This window comes from Netta rufina (genome assembly GCF_964035555.1).
Source record: "Netta rufina genome assembly, chromosome: 20".
Taxonomy (NCBI): domain Eukaryota; kingdom Metazoa; phylum Chordata; class Aves; order Anseriformes; family Anatidae; genus Netta; species Netta rufina.
The window spans coordinates 11,097,453-11,122,760 of NC_140144.1; the positions used below are offsets into that span (position 1 = coordinate 11,097,453).

The 25,308-nt window shown below is 37.3% G+C and overlaps 1 protein-coding gene across 6 annotated transcripts in view; it reads right to left on the minus strand.

Moving 5' to 3' along the window:
- Positions 1-25,308, minus strand: part of DENND1A (DENN domain containing 1A) — a 191,089-nt gene that overhangs the window by 126,960 nt on the left and 38,821 nt on the right. For all 6 annotated transcript variants that reach the window (XM_084298882.1, XM_084298879.1, XM_084298881.1 and 3 more), the window contains exons 4-5: positions 12,303-12,352; positions 9,489-9,608 (exon numbers count right to left, since the gene is read on the minus strand). In XM_084298882.1, coding sequence (XP_084155008.1) covers positions 9,489-9,608; positions 12,303-12,352 — 170 coding nt within the window. The remainder of the gene's footprint in view (positions 1-9,488; positions 9,609-12,302; positions 12,353-25,308) is intronic.

Consider the following 25,308-nt stretch of genomic DNA (forward strand, 5'->3'; position numbering starts at 1 on the left):
TCACTGCTCCGGGGTTATCTACAGTCACTGCTTGCAGCCTGGACTTGTAATTACAACATTCAAACCAGCAAAAAAAATTCTTCCTCTCTTGTAGGCAGATTTCATTATCAGTTCTCTACCTCTCCTTTCAAAAAAGTGGATTATATATAAACTTTTAAAAAAAAATCATAAATCACTAAAAGATCACTAAAAGCACTAATCTCACACAGGTTGCAATGAACTAAACGTAACCTAATCATATCAAGACAAAGCACACCAAACATATTTTACTTGGCTTACCAGAATAAAAGTACTGAAGGTAATGGTCATGAGACTGCACATTCACTGCAACTAGTCTAAGTGATGTCTAACGTGTCTTCTATCTAATAACTGTACACAAGGAGAAAATCCACATTCCTTTTAAACCTTGTCTAACAACTCAATAATAAACCCTGACTTTACTGCTTGCACTTCAGACTGAGCTTATTTCTTTCCTGTCTACAGTTCATTCCTGGTTAAGTAAACTGATGCTAAGCAGAGTCACAGCGTTTACTGGAAGGGGCATTTCACAATCTAGACTGTCAGCAGAAGCAGCACCAGACACAGCAACCTGTCAGAGGTGGCTACCAGAGCCCCTCTCGGTGAGGTTATTGTTCTTCACGGCTGTCATTCCCGGTGCAGGTTGCTCTAGACCTCTTGGCAATGAAGGAGATGAAATCACCAAATTTACTTCCACACAGACTGGCTGAGCATCTTAATATTTATTATGTCTTGACTTTTCTCACTTCCTGCAACATACTATGCTGTAAAATCTGTTTTACCCAATTGAAAGAGAAGTAAGATGCCAAAAGAAACACGAACTCAATCCTTTCCATTAGATTCCTTCTATTTGCAGCTCTTATCCGTGTCTAGAAAAGCCACAGTGGGGGAGTTCGGCTTCCCCAGTAACTTCACGTAATTGTTACCTTCCTCTGCACCATGTTCTCAATACAGGAATCCTCGTTTGTTTGAGAACATCTCAGCACTCCATATAGCCACATGGAAATAAGACAACCTTAAATGCTTATTGCCCATTCGTGAACTACTAATCTGCTGCTTCAGGACACCGAACAATCAGAAATTACTGTGCACTTGAAAAAGGACAAAAGAACACTGGGAGGTACAATTTGCTTTAGCAAAGTGTCTGCTAATTCAAAATGGTGTTTAAATGATTACCTTAGTGTTTCAGGATTGCAAAGAACTCTAAATGTATATTGATATTTCTCTGGAACATTTACGTTTCAACCCTCTAAAAGTTATTACATTTAACACAACAAAGTTTGAATGTTGTTGAATAAATGAAAAAGCAAAGTGCTGAAAACACAGATTATTAATAAAAGTTAGGCCAATGCAGCACCGTATTATCTAACAATGGGCAAGTGACATCTGCCTGACGAGGCACAGATATTTAATGGCAGAGAACCCATAAATTCATTTCCATGTCCTGTTCTAAATCACATTTGAACAAAAGGATCTGTCTGGCCTTAAACAAAAGCAACTGCTTTCTGCAATTGCACAGTACTTTTTCAGTGGACAGACAACACTGCAATTGCTGAGGACTGGGACTTCTTTCCCCTAAAAAAGGTCTGAACACAGTTCCATAAGGTACTGTCCCAAGTTAGCACTGGATACAGAACTCAGCAGTCCTGGTGCCACCTTGTTCTCCACGCTAGATCCCTTCTCCATCGTCCAGTTCATTCCAAGATTCTCTAAATACAGTTTGAGTTGTCTACATATACCAATGGTAAGACTACAAGGGGAGGGAAAGAAAAAAAAAGAACAAATAGCTGCAATCTGTTCTTGTTGAAATCAATGCTTGTGAATAGTAACCAGGCAAAAAAAGAAATGAAAAACGCACAAGTAGGAAAACAAGAAAAGCTTAAACAATGGTTTGGGGTTGTATCTCCCTCAAAGCAGCACACAGCTAGACAGCAGGGTTTTTTTCCTGCTGTGCATTAAATAAATAAAAGGACTAACTGCTTTCTCACCAGATACAAAATAGACTTCCTATTAAACTACTTGTATGCATGCAAAGGAGAAATGCACAAAGAAACTGTGACTTGGGTAAGAATTTTCAGTTAACAAGAAGAAACGTAGTGATCACCCTTCCCACTTCTGGGAAAAACATGAAATTGTTAGTTATTATTGGGACAGTCTGTATACTCTGCAGAAGAAAATTCCTATTAACAATAGGTCAGAGCATGCATTCCAGATATGTACTTTTTTAATGTTCCAAACTTTCATCCAGATAATGTGAGAAAGGGATGCCCATCCTTATTCACGTGTGAATACTGCTTCACAAAAGCTGTAGAACATTTCAGAACCACAGCAAAAACAACTGCTCTAGCATACCCAGTAATTTCCATAGGTTAGTAAAGAATTTCTATAGTCTCAAGCATTTGCTGAGCTGAACTACTCCAGCCTGACTCAGCACCACGAACAAAATGCTCTCTGGCACACACAGGAAGGCAGCAAAGTCAGCTCTGGGAGGTGGGTGGAATCCAGTAATACTCACATTGTTTCCGCTGATCAGAAATGAGTTCAGTAGGAAGTCCAGCCCCCAAGGCTACAAAGGCTGGGGCTGCAGCCCAAGAAGAATTCAAGGGATGGTAAAAAGTAAGAAGAGGGCCAGAATCTCATGCCTTCAAGTGGAAGGAAATGTCTACAGGGGCAGAGCACTTTCCAGTTTCTTCCACTCCCCCACTTCTCCATCCCCAGAAAACAATACGACTATTAATGGCTAATGTTGCCCTGTCCTTGGGAGAACTGAAGTTGATTCACACTTGCATTTATTTTTTCCTTAAAAAGCAAAACTCCACAAAAGCTACTCCAAAGGATGCATCAGCCTCACAAAGTGTGCACTTTTACAGTCAAGCCTTAAAGAAATACCTGAATCAAAACTGCAATATTTGAGTATTTTAAAAGTGCATGGTATTGAATTAATGGGATTTTACCCTACTGTAGAGAAATAGCATAAAGTTTACTTGTAGCTCAGTTAAGGATCTCTAATCCTAGTTTACCTGCTATCTGCTCCGTGATTCTTCATGAAGATAATTCTTTTTGCATACCTTTATTTAACTTGCAATTAAGCAAAATTTGTATTCTCCTTTCTGCATTCCATTTTGTAGCTATTCTATCATTACACATACGTAGCAGCAACATACCTTATTGTTGTGAAAGTACATTCTACTTCCAAAATATAATTTAAATCAGGTGAGCCTTCATGCAGACCAGATAATGAATCATATTACAGAATCAGCTGAGCACACAAAATCCACTAAGTGGAAAAACTTGTAAAGAAATGAAGGCACAAGGAGAAGGATTTGTAAATTCAACCATTTTATAGTGGGGTAAATACAATTTTTTAAGTATGATACAGCTGTTAAAAAAGAAAAAATTCTAAAAATCAAAGTGTCGTTTTTTCCCCCTCAAGCATAAATATTCTCCTGTGGCTTCTGGCCAGATCAGTGGAAAGGGAGAGCTCTAGAAGACAACATGGCAATTCTTTTAAAACAAAAACACAAATCTTCAATTTCTTTCCCCCAAAACGATTGAAAGAGACATGGAAATAAAAGCAGTGTAATGGGTTTGGGATATTTTTTCTTTAGATTAGAAGGTATCACAACAGAAGTGTGTTACACTTTGGAGGCACATACACAAACAGTAGTATCCAGGCCCTTAAAGCTGTTTGTCCCCTATGCATCAATGCCCTGCCAGTTGGCAAGCCTGAGCCAGGAAGCTGTCAATTCCAATCAAGTTTAGGCGATGCAGTTCTATTAAAGAAGTCTTGCTGGTTAAGGGGCGTCCACTGTTTCCAAAGCATGGGAAGAAAAAAAAAAAGGGGGGGGGGGAAGAGAGAAAAAAAGAGCTCTGCTTTCCTTAGATTTGAGCTGGCAACTTTCACTGACTAGAGTTTTCAAGGAGCTATGAATGAGCTTAACAAAGGAGTTCTGTGGCTAGTTTCTGGCTGAAATCCATGTCAACAGTTTTTAAGGTCACAGGTCACACTAACTAACATTTATTCCCAGCAGACCCCGCTCTAAACACAAGCTGTAAGTAGTACAAATTTGGAATTTTTCTGTAATCCCTTGAGATATTCCTGATCCTTCCACATGTTTCTGCTCAATTAAAAACAATTCTCACTTTGCACCACAAGAGAGGCCCCTGCTCAGAAATCTTATTCTATCCTAAGAATAAATGGACAAAGACTGCAATCAAAGGAAAGGGAAGGGGGGAGGAGAGGAACTCACAACAAATCACACCAAAAACCTCAAATAACTCCATACAGAATCACATTCAGTTAGTTACATTTTCTGCCATCTGTCACAAACTATTATAGATTCATTTCTTTTTATCTTAGAAAAAGAGTGGTGCAGAGCTTAGCTATTTTGGCCGAAAGGGATTTCCACACAAACGTTTCTGCATTTCACTTCAGAAGAATGATTTTCATTTTGGGTACAAAAGCTGAATACCCGCTGAAAACTTCAAATTAAGTAAAATTTAAATCAGAGTTCCACATGGTTATCACCCAGTAAGTTGGTGAACCAAAGCAAATCTATGCAACGTTTTCTTATCTTCCACTTTCACAAAACTTGAAGCTAGACAAAAGTCATTAACTGACATCATTATGGTCTGGCACCATTTACCTATCACCTCCCAAAGTCGTTTTTATATTATTTGGAAAAAGTAAGTATTTCAAATTAAATATGTGATTGACCAAAATCATGTTAGTGGAGAAACTACTGTTATCGAGGCAACGTATTTATCTGCAGAGGTGGTATCTGCAAGTACAGTGACTTCCCATTGCCCCAGCTTTTCTGGGTTTGACTTCTTCGGAAATGGAGAACCCTGATGGACATCCTGCCCAGCTTTACAATTTAAGAACTAATAAACCGTAAGGTTTTAAAAGCTTAGTGACATCCTGGAAAAATATATTTAAACACAACCAGTGAAGAATTGCGCATAGAACAATTTAGAGATTTTGATACTGTGCCACACCGATAATCCAGACTGGATTAACAATTGAGTCTTTTACACAACCTGGTACACGTCTTCAAAAATATTGAAAGCAGTTTTATTATGATTGTTATTTTGTACTGTAGAAGTGTTGGCGGTGGGGTGGGTGTTGTTTTTTAAACACTTTTTAATTTCAGAGTATTTTAAATTCAGTTTTGCATGTTATTGGCCTTAGAAACTTAACTGAAAAATAAGGGAGCATACAGCAAGGACCTCACTACAAAACTATTCTGCTGAATGGTTGAGAATAAAATTACTATTCTAAGCCTTAAACCTACTTATTACAAAAAGTACAGTTAATGCAATATGAAAATATTATTTCTTAGCTATTTTTTTTTTTTAAACCTCAAATACACATTTCCAGTAAGAGAAGTACATGTTTAATATAAAGTCTAACTTGGTGAACATACGTGTGGTTTTTAGCTATGTGAAAAAAATGGAGCTATCCAAGTCATCATTCCATTGCTACATAAACTGAAGTGATTACACTGACACGTTTGAACTACTTCATGCACTCAAATAGTTAGCACACACTCAACATCGCCGTTACGAAATATACTAAGGCGAAGTAACCTCAGCTGTGAGGTTTTTAGCTGTCCCCTCTATGAGCAGACCATAAACAAAATTTTCTCAACGTAGCCTTCAAGAAACCAGACTGTAAAATAAAGCCCTCCACTACTTTTGGTACACTTACTGATACTAATACAGATTGTTTTCTGTATTACTTTCCCATCAGAAGAATTTTAAATCCATCGATGTTTGTGTTGTTAGAGTTCTAGATCTCAGGGGTTAGCTGAAGAGATGAAATGGCTGAGTCACTGAATACCAGCATCACTGACATAACCAACAGGCCAGCTTCAGCAGAATTTTAGTATAGCTAGGGTTGATAGACATCTGAAAAGATGATTAAGCTAGTAAGAGAAGATTAACATTAAAGCAATGAGTAAATTAAAATTAAGAGCCTCAACATGCAAATTTTTAAGAATCATAAAGTATTTGTATACTTCAGGAATATAAGAAAGCAGAAAGAAAATTATGCTATTTTATTTCTTATCCCTGAGATCATACCTGTAGATTAGTATGTTTGTTATCTTTCAGTATGCTGCAATTTGTGGGAAATAGCAATCAAGAACAAGTTCTGTACCTCTTTGAGACCATCAAGATTCTTTCACCCTAATGAAAGAACATTGCATCTACACACACATAAAACTTAGAAGAGATGAGAAGCAAGAACAAACAAATTCCAGACCAAAAGCATGGGATACGCCTGATTAAGGGGTTGAAGAAGACATCTCAGAATGTGATGTGAAACAACAGCTTGGTAACATCTTGTTGTGCTTGCTTGCTATTGTTTTATTATTTTTTAATAGAATACTACATCTCTTCAATAAGCTCAGAATTATGCATTCATCATTTAGAAAGGAAAAGATCTTAAAAGTACATCTTCAGTTTTGTAAGGTGTCGCGTTGAAAAGGTAGCACAGAACACCAAGTTAACCAGATTTTGATGTATGGCAGATGATCTTGTGGTTTTGCTTTTTTAAGGCACGTTACTGTTTAGAACCTAAAAAAATGAAAACCTACCACACCAAACCATCTGTGACAATTGTTCTGTGCTTTTGTCCGCCCTCTGCTGTCTGAAATGCAGAAAGGAAGCTCCTATACTACAGAGAGCTCTATATAAGAGAGCTCTACAACTCGGTGTTACATGCATTATTTGATCACTGCAGTTTTGTGATTAGCTAGAAATCAAGCGAGGAAAAAAGGAAAAGGAATATGAGAGGCAGAGTCGGTGGTTCTGCAATAAAAGAAAATCCTAGAACACCCAGACAATGCAGTTTTTAATTTACCAATCAAAGATTTCCATAAATCTGTGTGGTATCCACAGCAGGAACAAAACTAATTATGGAAGTGTATAAATAGTATGAAAAATTAAGTTGCAATTTCTTGCAACAATTATGAAAGCTGTCTTGAAAACAAATTTCTAAACTGTACTGGTTAAAATAGCCACAAGACTTATTCTGTAAAGCAGAATTCTACTGGCCACACAAGGTACATCCACATGGGTAACTGTACTGCAGTTGAGCTCCTTTGCATCCACACGAAAAAGTCTCTGGATCACTTTAAATCTCAAGGTGCAGACCTTGACTTCTGGCATTCTGAGGATCGTCTCAGCTTTCAACTGTTTCCAGAGCTCTGCTGAAATTTTTAAAGCACAGGCTGAGTGAAAAGAATTTCCTTTTCCTGTTCCTCTTCAATGACGAACCAAAACTTGTAGTGATTTTCCACCTCCAAAGCCTCTCACCATGGCCAGACCCATAAAACCTTTGGCTGATAAACATGTAATATATCTGATGACAAACAGCATCACTTAGTTCTTATACTGTTGCTGAGCATAACAAGGAATACTTGAAGCTTGCTGCCATTCTTTTTCCACTGAGTATCCAGTGGAGACAAAGCATGTACACCTATCAGAGAATGCTGCCAGCAATCTCCAGTAAGTACATTGAGGCAATTTAATACCTTTAGCTCAGAAACAGTTTCGTGGGACAAAATTTAAGCAATCTAGCCAACAAGTTCTTAAAATTAACTTATCTGAAGCAGGCAGGGAAGCTGAAAGTAGAGGAAGCAAAAGAAAGAGGAAACAGAGAGGAAGCTAAGAGACCGAATTCATCCACTGCTCTAACTGCATTATTATTTTTTTTTTTTTTCCATTTTGGTTATGAGTTGAAGCAGAAGGCATTTAACTACAACATAACTCCTCCATTTCTTCTTGCCATTCACTTAACATAAGGGAGCTGACAGCAAAGTACTCTTATCCAGGAGAGATCAAGGAGGGACTCATACTGATCATTCAGATTTATTTTTTAAATGGTGTCTCCCCTTTGAGTTGTCATTAATCAGCAAAAGTTACTTTAAGTAACCAGACACTTCACACCTGACAGTGAATCAGCTCCCCAGCTACACTGAAGCAGCTACGGAAATACCTTCCAATCCTCAGGATGTGGTCCGTACTGCTGGATTGCCACCACTACTAGTTGAAATCTCTACTAAAGAAAAGACAGAATGAAGATACTGACACAACTCCTGTCATCCTGCCTCCCACACAATTAATTAGTAATTCTGGTAGGTTTAACACTAATTTCTCCAAATATTAGACTTCTTCAATGACCGCCTGGTTAGCGGGACCCTGTCCCTGTTGTCAGTGCAGTGCTGACAACGAACAGTTGATATCTTTGCCTATCTACTGCAAACACAAATGGCACTGACAAACTCGCTGTACATCAATCCAAAGTCAATTCCATGGCATTGCTGTATGTAACTCAATCAAGGGAGAAGTGTCCTCATACTTGATAGCTTGTTAGTATTTTGCAACATTATCCCCAAAACTCTCCAGAGGGATAGTTTTCAATAAAACATATGCAGAAGGTCCCACTCCGCCACTTGCAACGCACAGCACTTGCAGGCCAAAGACAAGTTCTTCTTCTTCATACACTGGATTCCCTCCCATGAAGAGCAAACCAGAGACAACCGAGACAGATGGCTACAGTCGCTAAGAGGAAATTGTCCTCATTTGGGATTGCTTGGGACACTGTCCAGTCACCTAGGTCGTAAGTTAGATCTCAACTACCTTTACCCAGATCACTGGTCCAAAGCTTCCAATTTCTTATGAACTTGAAAAAGCAGAAGGCAGACCACTGTTAAATTTGTTCAAATAATATATTACATAATAAAATGATAGTAATAAGCGAGACGTCATGTAGAAATCTTTATTTCCACAAAAGTTCTTAATGGAACTGATATATTGGTAGATATGAAACCCGATTTTGTTTGCATCATTTCTTGCAACAAATATAAGTAGAAAATCACAGGCTGTATTTCAACAACTTCCACCATAGGATGTCATCAAAAACATTCTGGTAGAGCATATCTTTGCCTGTTCTATGTGAAACGCATTGCTTCCAACTTCCACCAGCCATCTGTATATGACAAACTCCACAAAACCCTCAACAGGACAGGGTAAAGCTCATACACACAAACTTTAAGATGTGGCCAGCATCAGCTCGGAGGACATTCCCCCAACTACCAACAGATGCTTTGTTAATAAAGCTTGCATATACAAATATCCACAAAATGCCTTAACAAGGTCAGTTGTGACAGCTAAAGATAACAGCTACAGTTATGCAATATTGTAACAAATTACTGCAGAGATATTCTTTTTTTTTTTCATTTTTCCACATTGTTAATTCAAGAACACTGCCTACAAGCACATACAGTTATCTATAGAGGAACTCAAAGTGCAAGATATTTTGCATCACTTCTGCAGAAGAGCAGTGACTTTGAGGACCAGATAGGAAAATAATTTTGAACAGCTGGAAATCATAATTGCAGTGTAACAACACAAAGTCAAACACTGTTTCCCAGAGTCAGCCAAAAGCTAAACCATTGACTTACCTTAAGATACAGAAGCAGCTCTTGGCCCCAGAAGATAAGCGACAGAATCCAAACCTCTGTTTGCTGTCAATGTCTGTAAGGACAAATGTAAAGTTCTGTCCAACTTGGCTAACTGCATAGCTGAAAATAAAGAGAATAAAAAGGAAAAACTTAATGCTGAGCTAACTCCACATCAAAAGTATCTAATCTAAGTTATCGAATCTATAAAATTTCCTCCTTCAGCAGAAGGGTTGCTTTGGTGGATTTGTTTGTTTGGTTTGGTTTATTTGTCTGCAAGTGTATTTTGTGTTGTTTTGTTTGTTTGTTTTTGAAAAATTAAACAGAGTATACACCCTCTAGAAACCTGCAAATGGTTTGGTTTGGGAAAGATGTTATTTTTTAAGCATGGTTGGATAATACAAAATAGAATTTATCGTTAAATGAAAAAGAATGTAACTACAAACTTTGAAGCAGTACATACTGTATGAACCAAAGCCATGTTCTCTCATATAACACAAAATATTTATTACTCTTCATTTGAGAATTTGTTTACTCAAAGAGCAAGAAAATGTTTAACAACATACTTGTTCAACACTTGGATATAGACTTGTTGAAGCCTTACATATCCATCTACCAATTTTGTAAGCGTGCCACATACATCATTACAAGGTGTTCTTCAACGTGAACCATGATCAGACAGATGGCTCTGTCCAGCTCAGAAAGCAGAAACCTTCAGGGGGTTCCAAACAGGGAAGGAAAAAGACGCAGTGATGGAGACTGAGAAGTACTCCACATTCACAGATGAACAAAAAGAAAGACATTTAATAGCATTTCAGCAGTCTGAAAATTAGACAGCGTAAGTACCAGCATCCTACTAAATTCTAAATGTCAACAGAACAACCATTTCCATAAAGCTCACTGAGCTACGAGGGTACCCCCAGAAATCCTTTACTGGTGTTGTGTTTTATCTGTATAGCTTGGATGTAATGTTACTATGGTGATTTTAGTATGGTGTTTTAGAAGGGGATTATACGCTTAATTTTAACAAGGTTGAGAGCAGACTGCACGCGAGAAAAGCATTCTAGCTGACAATTAAAATTATGGAATGGGGAAAAAACATGCTTCACTTGCACAGGGAGAGGCTTGGTTATTAAACACTTGCAACCACTTGATAAGTTCCTCCCAAGCAAGCGAACCTAAAAATTCTTACACTTATGTGATTTGCACAAAACAGATATGCTGATGAGCAGGTCTTGCTCAAGTTTCAGTTGTCAGCTCTTCCTAGCATAAGGTAGCCTATCCAGTCACTATCCTGTCTAAAGATGTCATTTTTTCTGCCTACCCCAACCAAAGTATTTTTGCAAAACCCCATTGGAGGAAGGGGGCAATACACTTTGAAATATCTTCTCACTGTGATATTAAGAGACTAAAATATTTTAAGTAGATAAGTAGGTGCTATTTCATTCACATTGTTAGCTAAGAAAATTTAGAACCGGACACTGCTTATATTACATTATATTGCTTGGAAAAAAAATAAAAGTACAACAAAACCCTAGGTATGGTAAAACTACACACAGTAACCAAAAATGTGTCCAGTAAAAAGGCAGCTACCTTAAACACGTATGTAAGAAAAATATATACACGTCTACTTCTCCACTCCCTTCCGTGAAGAAAAAAGATCAGCAAAAAGTGATTCCAAATTATCAGGACAATCTGTGGCTTTTGAAGGTCACCTGAGTCAACCACATCATCTGCGTGAGCCCTTCAAGCTTTCAGCTTCCTCCAGCCCCAGATTACGACGTGGGAGGACAAAGTATAGCACTGTTTTTATGGTGGGGACTCCCATCTCCAGAGAAGCTTCGTGAGATTTCACCACAACTCAGAGAAGCTAGTGTAGAGCATTTCAAGATTACTTAGAAACACCTGCTAGCCTAGGGGGCAGGAGGGGGAAAGTAAAAAAAAGAGAACAATGGTTCATACAAGAAGCAATATTATAAATGGATGTTGATTTATAAAGAAAATCAATTTCTGCTGTAAATGTCTCAAATTTCACCGAAACAAGACTTTTTTTTTTTTTTTTTTTTTTAAATAATCTACTCATAATTAAGGTCAATTTTATCAAACACATCCAGTGTGTTACATGTAGCTGACCTAAGACAACTGATGCCAACCACTTGAATGCTGCTGCTGCAGGACACAAGCAGAGTGCAACCTTTCAAAATTTGAAGGCCTTTTCTCACCACGAAGTCATCACAAATGACTTAAAACCAAAACTAAAAACAAAACAAACAAACAAACAAAAACTTTTAAAGTTCTGGTATTTTCTATTGTAAATTTTAAATATTCTCCAACAGTTTGTTGTATCCACTGGAACTTACTCTACAATTTTTCCAAAACGTAGAAGCTGCATTAAGAAGTCCCCTAAAAGCACCAGAATTCCAACAAGATCCAGAGGCCTTTAAATGTAAAGCACTTAATTATTCTGCCTAACTTTTGGCAATTAAGAAATACAACACAGATGTACACAAAGTTCTGATGTTAATATGCACATTTGACAATTACTATCCAAGCATTTTCATGTCCAAATATTACATAAAAGTAAAACAAAGCACACTTTTATTGCTGCCACTGAACAGCACAAAGTTAAAACTTTTTTTTTTTTGATGGTGCCCATAAAAACCCCCGGAAAAAGGGATTCTGAGACTATAATTTGCACTTAGGTGCTTTAAATCACAGTCAAGCAGACAGAACATTAAAAACAGTACGGTTTTTATTTTCTACAGTGGTTTTATTGACAAGCTTATTTTCTTGTAAAGTTTGAAAATCTAACACTACCTGTCCACATAGAAGGGGAAACAAAACTTGGTCAAAGTCTGTAGAACTTCCTGTGGAGAGAAAGAGAGATAATTTATACATCTAATGGGACCAATAAATCTAATATTAACCACATCACACAATTTCACAACTTTGCCCTGAAGAAAGAAGAGACAGATGAAGAAATATGGGCTTTATCAATTACATGGAAGGAGTACCAGGCAGTCAATCATGTGAAATAATAAACATGATCAAACTTCATTAAAAATGAAAAATTAATCAAGATTCACACATGGGCAGGCAGCAGGAGCCATCCAGCAATTCTCCAAAGGGTAGGAGGAGGTTGGGTTGTTGAGTGTTAACACCTCTCCGGGGACACTCTCTACCCTGACCATATGGATCATAGTGAATAACACCAAACCACATGGGCTTGGCCTGGCAGGACCACTTCTGCTGGCACAGCTTTTGCCTGTTACCTAGGAACAGAGGTCTGGGGGATTAGAGAATACTTCCTAACATCAGCAAGATAAATAACAAAAGATAAAGCCAATAGGTCTCATAGCAGGAATGTTTAACATTGCCTACTGCTATTAGAAAGAAAATCTGAGCGTTAAAAGACCAATTAAAATAATGTGTATTAGAATAAATACAAATTGTTTCATGTACAAACCATTTTCTAAAAGTTGCAAAGCAGCACCACACACACAGAAACTTTGAAATATAACCTCTGTATGATCTCAAATAAAGAGCACGTATGTAAAAACCAAACACATGATCGATGTTTTTAATTAATAAATCATTTTCAACTTTAAATAAATACAGGCATTAAAGAGGCAAAAATACGCAAGTACCAAAATAGTTGTGTGCAGAGACAGAAGTAATCTGCTTACCTTGTATCATTCTATAATATTCAAATTTTGAATTCTGCAATACAAAATTCACCATAAGGGTCAACCCAGCTTGTAGACCTTTACTACCAGTTATTGTCCATTCACCTGCACAATGAAATTTCTCAGGGCCCAAAACAAAATATATTTCTACTCTCAACTGAAAGAAAATCACCCTGACTAAATGACAAACCTGATAAATCCAATGCTTTTCTGGCCAATAGTAATAAATTATCACCAATAACTAAATTGATGCTTCTCGCTTCATTTATTTCCAAAACCAATGCCATCATTCAGCAAATAAACTACATCAATCTAATAACCTATTCAATGAAGCAGAAAACATATTGACTCCCTTGCAAGAGCATGTTCCTCCTACATAATTCAAGCAAGCACATCCCATCCTTAGCAATGGTTTCAGGCTCAACTGCTCCTAGACTCTTCTTTGGAGGTTTCTTGACAACTAAAATGTGGCAAGTTCTTAAGATTTCAGGCAGAAACAGATAAGGAAACTTTGACTTCTTGACAGTTTATTGATAGATTATTTAACAACCTTCTGTTTTTAAAGAACAAGAAAGAATCTATTGAAGAATGGCATGTAAAGCAACGAGCTGTCGTCCTTTCAAATTCAGCAGGAAACTTGCAAAGCAACTATACAGGTTCCAGAGCAAACTCTGCAGGAATATGTATTTTGATACAAAACAAAGCCTTGATAGTAAAGACCTCATTAACATGATTGGGTTCATCCTTGTGCAGCCTCACTGACTTCCACTAGAATCAACAGACTCCTGCACAGCACCAATTGCTTCTGCACAAAAAGTACACAAATTTCAATTATTCCATGCTTCTCCTTTACCCATTACTGAAATCTTAAACCATAAAATAGAAAAAAAAAAAAAAAAAAAACACAGCAGAATTTTAAAAATTATAACTACAGGAAAGTAAGAAATGCCTATATTTTTATTGGCCTTATCAATCCACATTCTCCTCAAAGTACCAGCACTTTTCTGTTTGTTAAGAAGCAAAGTAGCCACTACATGCAGTTCTGAAAAAAAAACAGTGTTGGAAAGTCATCAGTCACCTCGAGGTAGGACAACAAATCCTCTTCATTATTTTGATGAAGATTTTAATAATTACTGTAACTACGAGTAAAAACACTTGAGATAAAACATGTTACCATTTCATCAGCATCATGTTATTGTAGGATAATAAAATACATTACTCAGAACTTACTCTGCAATTGTTTCTTAATATTTGTGGCTTCCTAAACACAGAAAATTAAATTCTCTTTTCAACAGGGAATATATTGAATTTATACCACTATACAAAGCCTTGCATTTCAACAAAAGGCTTTGCAGTGATATTATTATGTAGCTTTTATGTTATTGGGCATATTTTGCCTCTTGTTATATACCATTATCTATCTGTCTTGTTTTACAGCTGAAAAACTGAGACTAATACAGGTTGATCAGACTTATTTCTAAATTTTAACTATTAAAATAAATCACATACAGAATTAGGTTTTAATTAGCAAAACTGCTGATCTTTTGCATGTAAGAAATACAATTACTGGATACCAATTCAATTGTTGCTCAAGTTGCAAGCTCATTACTATAAAAGTGTATTTTTTTAAATTTAAGTACTGCTCAGTTTGAAAGATTAGCACTGCCTACACAGAATCCAACTTCCTACAAGTTGTCGTGAGATGGGTGGCTACTCATGTCCTAGAAAAATCATTCCCTCTTTAAGATCCCAAACAACAACAAAAAAATATCAAAATAAAAGCTAGAACCCCTCCATGCAGCATCTTATAATCCCTTTTGTTTTTACCTGACATGAAGGATAGCAGTAGTATCACTAGAGTGGTTTTTTATTTTATTCCCCTAGGCCTATATTCTTTAAGAAAAACCTACAAAAATGTCACTAAAACAACCCCCCTAAAAAGAAAACCAAAAACCAAGCAGAGAACAACAACAAAAAACCAGCCAGGGCTCGCAGCTGATAAGCGTAAATTGCCCAGGAGCTGAAACCCTTCTCTCCAGGGTATCCCTTGCCAGTTTTCTGGATCAATCCCCAAGTTTATATTTTCACAAATCTTTTTACATGCAGTTTGATTTTTAACATTTTAATGAGCAAAAAGTGCATCTATAGCAGGCAGTCACCACAGTTAAAGTGCAGGGCATGAACCGTGTCCCCGGAGGGACGGAGCCCAGCCGTGTCACCGGCGGCTGGAGGACATCCACCACCTGGTTCCGGGTCCCAGGGTTCCGACGCTTTTCATAATCAAAACACTGCTGACATTATAAACCCCACATGGGTTTTCTAAAATCCTTCCCAATCAATAAAGCCAGCACATAACTTATCGGAGACAACACAGAGCTCATTGATTAAGTTTGGTTTCAGTAGCAAAGTTTTCAAAATAAATGAGCCAGGAAGAGAGCGCTCAGCCCTTTGTGTCACACAGCAATTTATGAAGGTGAGGCAGTCTCTGAAATGATTTCTTCTCCCCTCCCTCCCCCCACTGATACACTTTAAAAGCGTATGGAAAGCAAGGTTGTTAAATACACTCCTGGCTTATGCGCTGAATTATCTCTATATTGAGGAAATAGTACAGAAAGCTCAACATTGCTGAAAAAAAATGTTTTGTGTATTTGCTTGTGAATTTAATATGCAAGCTTTATTTTAAATCTGACTCTTAAACCTTTCACTGTTTCCACCTTCAAGTCTAAGGAAGAAGTTCGGAACCTCTTGAATATCCAGGGCTGTTTTACCACTGCTGTCCCAACGAGCAGCAGCACCAACCACCACGAGCAGCAGCACCAGCCAAGTGCAACTGCTAAAACCAAACGCAAAGCGATGGCCCAATGCAAGGACAGCAGGCTGGCAACACCTCTGCCCTAAGAAAGATGCCTGACACAGCAGAGAGAGTCAAAGCAAACAAGAAGGCTGGGTAGAGGTTGCAGTGAAACAAAATTAAACACAAGCAGAGATCCCTGAGAAAATATTAATGATTAAGGAAAGACACTCAAATATTGATGCGAGTCAGAGCAGGGAAACAACACACCACAGGAAACTCCAGGTTGGGGATCTGTATTTGGAAAACCTACTGGGGAACCTGAGGAAAAACATGGCAAAGTTGAAAAGGCTATCCAGAACCCAGAGAAGAGGTTTAGCTGAGGCAATGTCACAGAAAAACAGCCTTCCAGAAGCACGTGCATTTTAACAGGGCAATTCAAACCCTGCCAGAGGATGGAGCATTGCAAAGACGATGGGGTTTTGCATGGAGAGACAACTCAGTGAGGAAAAAGCTGACAGAAGTTGAACACCAAACAGAGAAGGGAGGAAATACAAAGAGTCCTCATCTTATGCAGCCAGAAATACCGTCCCTGTCCAAGGAACCAGCAGAAAGGCATCCTCTTTGCACGGATGCCACCAAGAGGGCCCAGAACACATCCGACCACTGCGGGACAGAGACGACCCCGAGGGCTGGTGGGAGCCCTGGTGGGTTTTGTGACACCTATTTCAATGGGTAATTAGAGAACAAAGCAACTGAGTTTCAGAAACTCAAAGCTGCCATGAAGTGAAAGTAGGTACTAACAGAGAAACTGACCTTAAATGTTTTGTGTATTCATTATTTCTGCTCAGAAACAGCACCAAATCCGAACACAGCCCAAGTGTTAGTACAGCCCAGAAGTGGATGTTATGTGAAGCAAAATATTCCCCGTTTGTTTTGAAATTTGGGCTGGACTTTAATCTACCTTAATACCACAAATTGGTTGACTGCTTTTATATTTTAATTTATTTGCAAAATTTTAAGCTAACACTTATTTAAATCATCCACTGCAATAGAACAACAGGATTAAGAATTGGAAAGAGTTGCCAGTGCACCCAAATAACCAGCATAAAGCTAGCAACAATGCTACTTAAAACCCAAGAACAGTGAAAGAGAAAGTACAGAACAGTCTAGAACCCCATAAATCCTGTTACCTATGAGCTAGTCAGAAATTCAATTCAGTTCCCTAGGAAAGGCAACATCCTTACACACTTCAATAATAAGCACCTCAGTAACAAGTTCTGCTATTACTTTAAACAACATTTTACAAAGCAACTACCTACAATGAACAGGAAAAGGTAGTCACATATCATAATTTTATTTAAAGAATATAAGTGTAAGAAGGCAATGCTAGTCACTAACGAAGACAGCTATGAGTAACCATCAGAGATCAATAAATCTTGTGTTTTAAGATTTAAAGCTCAATTTCCATTTATTGGTAGTATTGGCTTATATTATCTTACATTAGATTTTCCTGAAGTTATCATTACAGACTCTCATCAATTAACAAACGCCATCTAATTATGTACTTAAAATTCAGAAGCATTCCAATTCAAACAGCTTATAAAAATTAATTCTCAAATTAAAAGAAGTGCACGGAGAGGCTGGTGTCACACGGCCACAACAAAATGCTGAGGTTTTTGCATGATTACAAAGTACAGGAAGCAAAGGAAAATAAACTTAAAAGCATAACTTCTCTAGATTTTAAAGATTTTTTTTTTCTTTTAAAGCAGAGCTGATACGACAGACATTCTTTATAAATAAATAAATAAAATCTTGTCTGTGAAACATTTGTATCAAATTTCATCTGGAATGCATTTTAGCATGGAAGTATTTTATATCTCATAGCAGTATTGAACAGTATTAGATTTTACGACAGTCAAAATATTGTAAGAATAAATTTTAATCAGTTCTCTAAACAGCCCTTCTACACCCGATAACCAGGTGCATAATTTGCTTAGCAATATTAATTTAAATTGCCTTAATTTAGTTTTATCTTGACTTTTGTAATGCTACTTGTATCCCAACACAACTAGAAGCAAATAGATGAACTGGTCCTGTAGTGTTCTAGGAATTCACTACCTCATTTTGAGCAACTACAAAGCTTGAATTAGATGAGTTTTTTCCTACAGAAGTTGCTTCTTCCTGTATGGAGGCCAGGGGCAGAAGGGTACCCCGTATGAAATGCTATCATTTCACTCAAGGTGACCACTTGTCCTCAGGAAAATGCTATTCTTTAAAAATAAAACAAACCAAAAAAAAATGCTTGTAGACACAATCACTGTAAGAGTATCAGCATGAAATAAATAAGATTTCCTAAGCATATTGAGGCCTGCTATCATTTAAATATTTTAAACATACAAAATATGTGCACAGATGGGCAACTTTTCTACTTGCATTACTAAAAACATATTTCATGATAAAGCTGAAAATCCCTGAATTTTTTAAACCTAATTGTGACTCTGTTTCTTAGAATTCACACCCCAAGGCCAAAGCTTTCCTGCCACCAGTCCTTCAAATCTGATTTGGACATTACACGGGAGGAGGCTCCAAGCCTCCCTGAGGTCTCGCTCCTTTTACAACACACGCAAAGCCAGCAGATAATGGGCCTACGCTGAATTCACCGCTCCACACAGCTCCTCCTGGGACACAGGCCTAGCAGATGTGATAAAAACTGTGGCAGAGAAGTAGCTCTAGTTTTTGCCTTAATGACAACTTCAACCTCTCAACTAACAGAACAAAAGAACAAAACGACTATTACTCTTTTTTTTTGGTATAAAAAAGCTGAAAGTAAAGCTGAACTAAATATTTAAGCAGTCTTGCAAAGAGATCTCCTCACTAAGTGCCTTTAAAATCCCTCCAATGAATTTCAGATTTAGTTTTCCTCTAAGACAAATGGATACTAGCTAACATTGAAAAAAAATCTACAGCTGTTGTGGCAAGAATCATTGTTGCAGTCTTAAATCACAACGAACTGAAAAATTATATAAACAAGCATAAAAATCAAGTCCAATTACATGCATAAACATTGATCTATTGGTGCAGATAAGAAATGTTAATATCGGAAAGCTAGAATAGTAATTGAATTGAATTTATTTTAAACATATAGCGATTAAAGATGAGGAATATTTTCATTTCAACATTTAGAAAAGATTAGGTGTGAAAAGATAATTGCATAGTACTCATACTGTAAGCCAATTGCCCAGGTATATCACATCAAAACCACAGCTTTAAATATATACATTGGTTAGCATTTGTTAAATATTATAATTCTGGCTTAAGATGACTGGCCCTTTTAGGCATCGCCTCAAATGCTCTATTCAGCTCCCACTGCATACCCACTTAATCAGCAATCATTGTTCTCTGAGGCAGGACTTTGTTGTCAAGACAAGCACTGAAACCTTTAAAAAATTTCAGAACTGGCATAAGAAAAAAGTGATCTTTGTCAAACAAGAACAAATTTATGCAAATCTTTTATAAACATTCACAAACATTTATTTAGCTTTTGAAATGTTGGCCTCATTTGAGAGCATGAAAATGAGGGGGAAGTAGGAAGATGCAAAGGACAGCTTAGAGGCTGGCACACTACATAAATATTCAGAAGGAAGATTATAGGATTCATGTTAGGCTGTCTTAGGTTTCTCCAAAGTCCACATAGAATACCAAAGAACAAAACTAACGAGAAGTAGAGCAGATGTTAGACAATGCAGCAGCCCTCTTTTCCACACTCACTTGGCTATACTTCGATGCTTTCATTTTTTCTTTCAATATGGTTAGGTCATTCAAGGATTCTCCTATAGACTCTGTATTGTGGCTACAGAGCTATAAGCTGGACCTCTGTCAGCTTTCCAAAAGTTTGCAATGAAAAGGCATTATGCAAATTCCACCTCTCTTACTCTTTCAGGAAAAAAGCCTCCAGTATGCAGTCATTGGAGTATTGGAAGTCCCAGCCTTCATTTCTGTATGGTTGTGTTTGCCTTAGGGCCATGCTGCTTGTTTTGACAGTGGATCCCCCTAGATAGTTGGGATTAGTCGAGCTTGTTTAGATAAACTTGAAATCAAGGCCTTCTCTAGGTAGACAGCTAGATGTAGCTACTGAGTTTCCAGCTGCCTTCTTCTTTCATCCCAAAACAACTGCAGATTCACAGCAGAGATCACAGCCACAGGCTATGTCACATACATAAGTACAAAATTAAAGGCTGCTAAAAGAAGCCTTTGTAAGTCTTAGTGCTAAAATAAGGAATCTGTACTGCGCAGTTTAAACAAATTATTCAAGGAGCACCAATAAAGGTCTGCAATGGAGAGTTAACAAGGTGTGTTCACAAAAGAAATACCCTGTTTACATAAAATGGGCTAGATCATGATTTTTAATCATTTCTGCTTCATTCACTGTCCAATCTTTTTAAAAATAAATGCAAGTAAAAATGCTTAACCAGTATCTGCTAGACTGTCTGGAAGTGAGCTCTGTTTATCAAATACAACCTTTAGGATCATAGAAAACCATTATGAAGGTATTATTCCAATCAGATTTTTATTCGTATCCATGAGAAGAATGGGCCAATTTGATCTCTATTATAAGCAGATATCGCAAAGCATTAGGATTCATCCACACAAACATAGTACATTAAAAGAGAAGGGGCAGAACTCCAAACCCAAATTAAAAACTAAAAGCAAATCCCACCTATGTAACCACTTCACACCTTTGTAAATCTGCATTGTACTTTAGCCCCAACAGGAGATTCATTTTCCAGTAGTACAGGAAAAACAGTTTTGACTTTTAAAGATTGTAATCTGTTGTAGCTGGGTGCAAGATTTCACATACACTTCTGCAGCACCCAGGCACAACAGGAAGGAAGCTAAGTTAACAGAAAAATTAATTGTGATGATGTTTTAAACAACCAAGCAGCTAAAAGAAAAAAAAAAAAAAAAAAAAAGACAAATTAAAAAAAAAATAATTAAAAAGAAAATTAAAAAGACAAATACAAAGAAAAAAATAGTTCAATGAATTGTAAATATTAAAAATCAACTCCTGTCCTTGGTTAAAGAAAAAAGATCTGAAGAAACTCATGATATTGAAAGCAAACAGTCCAATTAAAGACAACGGCAGAATTCTATGGTTAAGAAACCAAGGTAAGAATTTGCCATCAACAAATTCTTTGTGAAGAGGAGGACTTCAGCACCACTTTTCTCCCACCTGCATCATTACAGAAATTCTACCATCTTTCACTGCAAAATTAAGTCACTTCACTGACAATATTTTTTACAGAAATTCAAAGTATTAAAAAGCATAAGAGAATAACACCAGGCTCCAATTTCTTCCTTCACTGATTACCAAAGAAAATGGCTGAGTGCATATCGAATTCAGTTTGTTAATTCCAGAAATTCATCATAAATTCAATAATAAATTCTCCATTATCGCCATCCTTTTGAGAAAATAAACTCCAGATTAAGAATTCTAACCAACAACTGAGCAAAATACATAATTCCTGAGAAGCAATGAGAAAAAGTTTCATCGTGGCATTGTATTTAAAGAAAATGGAAAAACACTCTTAGAACAGTCTTCAAAAAAATTAAATATGACCGCTAAGAAAAATGCTACAGATATACCAGCACAGTGCTATCAAACACCACAGACTGATGCAATTCCATGGATTTGCCAGCTCACAAATGTCTTCCATCTGCGATGACCAAGATCTTCCTCAATGCTGGAGAGAAGAACATGTAGCTCTGTAGGTGCTTTAAAGCTAGTCACTAATGGAGTTAATTATCGACTGTGTTAGCAGGTGTTAGCTACTTTTTGCTGGTGAGGAAACGTATCAAAACTGAATGACTATCCCAAAGGGGGCAACAGTTGACCAATTTTTAAAATTCAGGAGATCTCATTTCTCAGGCTTACATTCACATCATACCTCTGATAATTCTCTAAAGGAGAAGGAAGGAGAAAATGATGATATACCATGAGGACACCGGTGCCTCCAGGGACAAAAAATCTTTTCTTACATTATACTTTCAAGAAATGAGATTCAGTCAGCGAACACCTTAGATAACTGAACATTGTAAGAGGATACAGTATTTCAAATTTACTAATATTTTCACAGCTTTCAGATTTCCAAACATGAGAATATGCTAGATGAAATACTGAACCAAAACCTGAAAGCTATAAAAATGTTTTTATCTGTGGAAAGCGGTTTTCGCATGGGAGAGGGCTGAGGGAGGAGACAACAGATACATAAAAAGATGGTAAAATGTGTATGTGGAAATTAAGTTTTCCAAGTAAAAAGCTAAGAACTTTGGACTTCCCTGTGTCAACAGAGACTAGTTTCCAACTTTTCTTTATAATATGCTACCAGTTCTAAGCCGCTATGCAGACATGTGTGAAAATTTGAGCATGTGAACAGCAATTAATCTCATCTATCAATCACCAACAAACCCTTTCTTTCAGGCTATCTTCCCATCATTCCTCCAGGAAGAAGAAAGAACAAAGAATAATACATGCAAAATAATTTGGGAAATTCAATTAACATATCACACAGTCTAAATACTTTGTACTGTACATTTATGAAATTATTCTGACATACTAGAAAGAACAGCAAGCATGCCAATACAGGCCTCATGTTGATGGCTCTGAAAAATGGCAGCATCGGGAAATTATGTTAAAATCTCAGAATTCCAGTTACACACTCTTACACACTAGTTCTCTTTCACAGCTAGAACAGCAAAGTATTAAAAAGATATATCCCTTCCAGAACACGTATTCTATTATTTTTCTACATTAGAGTAACTGGGAACTGAGTACACGTGGCATTTAGCACCCTTACTTTCACTAGCACTCCCGCACGGGTTCTGCACTATGTGTTCTGCGGGGCACCCCATCCCTACAGCCCCCAAACTATACTGGGCACACAGGCCTGAAAGCCGTGCAGAAGACCACAACTGAATACTTGGTGTTACTGAAGAAGCAAATCACCCGCTGACTTCTTTAGGAAACAACATTTTATACTAAAATTCTTTCTCCAGAAAAGAAATAGGCAGATGATGTGATCTTAGAGCTCAGCGTTGTACGGGGAGCCAATAAAAAGTCATGCCTAGACATTGGCTTGCAACACCACTCAACCCAAACTCTAGGAAGTCCATCTGCTGTCAACAATAAATCACAGAAATCTGCTTCCACCTCAGAAATCAACAAACCCCATGTGACAGCAGTCTCCTAGAATTCCCTTTCACAGCCTCCGCACCTGGCTACAAGAATTCAAGATGATCCATTTAAATAACAAAGCACAAGCTGTTTTGTGTGTTTTGATGTTCTTTTACGTGCCACAGAATGCTCTGCAAATAAAAATTGTACTTTTATTTTCCGCTTGCTTTTTGTCTTTACAACACCATCAGCGAAGCTTTAGCTTCACTTTTTTATGCATTTATACACTGGGGTATGGGTAGACAAGTTGCAAGAGCAAGAATCCAAAGAACAATTCCCTCCTCCACATACACAGGAAACTTTACAGCATTAATGACTACTTTTGGAGCTACAAAACAAAGGCTCTCCTTACTTCATTAAACAAGAGGCTGAATAGTACAGCTACAATGAAGTAGCAATAGAAAACATTAAGGAAGAGAAAGTGCTGCAAGACAAAGCAGTAACAATGCCTGGTGAGTAGTTCTTAAAAATAAACTTAGCCATCAGCTATTCAGATCTTTAAGCTAGAGAACTAACTCATCCCACTGAACTCCTGATTTAAAAGTGGTCTCTTATCAACTGAGGTGTTGTTCAACTACACCACGACAGTTAATACAGACGGGGCATATCTGAGATGAATTCCTAACCCTAACCTTGACCACTCCACTTACCTGCTGGTGTTTATTTTGATCTTGTTTCTACATTCTGCTGTTTGCAAAGGGCAGCATTTCCCACTATTGCTGTGCATGCAACAACCACCATAACAAGGCCGACCTAGTGCACTAACACGAGCTGACACTTTTAATATGCCTATATTGACCCTATTATTAGAAGCTTGAATTTATTCTTATTTTAACAAAACAAAGATACTTTCTACATATTACTAAGATTAAAACAACATTTTAAAAATTGTTTCTATACTAATCTATAGCACCAGCAGAGAACCACGTAGTTTCAGAAGATTGAAACAAGAAAAAATTCTAAATTATTTTGATAATGTCCAGGTTAAACCAAAGTAGAATATTATTTCATAAGCATTTCCCATTTTAAAGAATCCCATCTTTACTTGATGTGAATATTTTATAGTTTTATCAATAAATTTAAACATAAGTGATAATGATTACTCACTTTAGGCCTGATCCCACAACCTTTACTCACACGAGTAGTCCCACAGGATTTTAATATGACTACCTCAACGAATAAGGGTTGTCAGGACAGGTTTTAAATTATTCATATATTCACAGATTTTTAAGGCCAGAAGGGACCATTATGATCATCTAGTCTGACCCCTTGTATAACAAAGGCCAGACGATTGTATCCAGTAATATTTGCACTCAACTGAATAATTTGTGCTGAAATCAAATTGTGTTTACTGAACTTTGAATATTGATTCAAATTTTATATGAAAGAAAACTGAAATTGCTTAGAAAGGGGCTTGAATTACTTTTCCCCAATTACTCCTGCATTTCTATCCTCACTTCTGGCCCCTGGCTTTCCCACGCAGACTTTGGAGTCCAGCACTATCTCAGGTACTCTCAGACCAAAATCAAGTCACCTTCTGGGTTCCTTCAAAAGATAAAACAGCAATGGATTGTGATTTGTTTTCTCTACTTTCACCACTGCTACCCTGCCCCATGATTTCTGAAATACAGACATCAGAACAGGAAAAACAAACCACTGATGTTCTCAGTGATACAGCAAATGGGGAAAACGGCTCAAGTCTTTCAAAGACAAGAACAAACGAAGCAACTCTTTAGATTAAGGACAAAAACGATACAGTTATGAGTACTTTCTCACTCAGCATGCCTTAGCCTTCAGGACTACCTCTTCCAGGTACTGATTACTATTTTGCTCAACACAAATCCACTGCAGTCACTTTTGCAGCATATCACCTGGTAGTAGTAAAACAAACATACTAGGAAATAAACAAAGCTGGACTGTTATGATGCTACGTGAAATCTGCTCAGGATCTGAGGGAGTACTTAAAAGCAGCTACTCTGTTCTCTGCCTCAAGTCTCTCATCATTCAAAAATTTAACTTCTATAATCCCTAGATTTACTAAATTCAATTCTTAAATGGAGCTTGGATGAATAGATTGCGTGAAAGGTTCTATTAAGATGCAAATCATCCTTA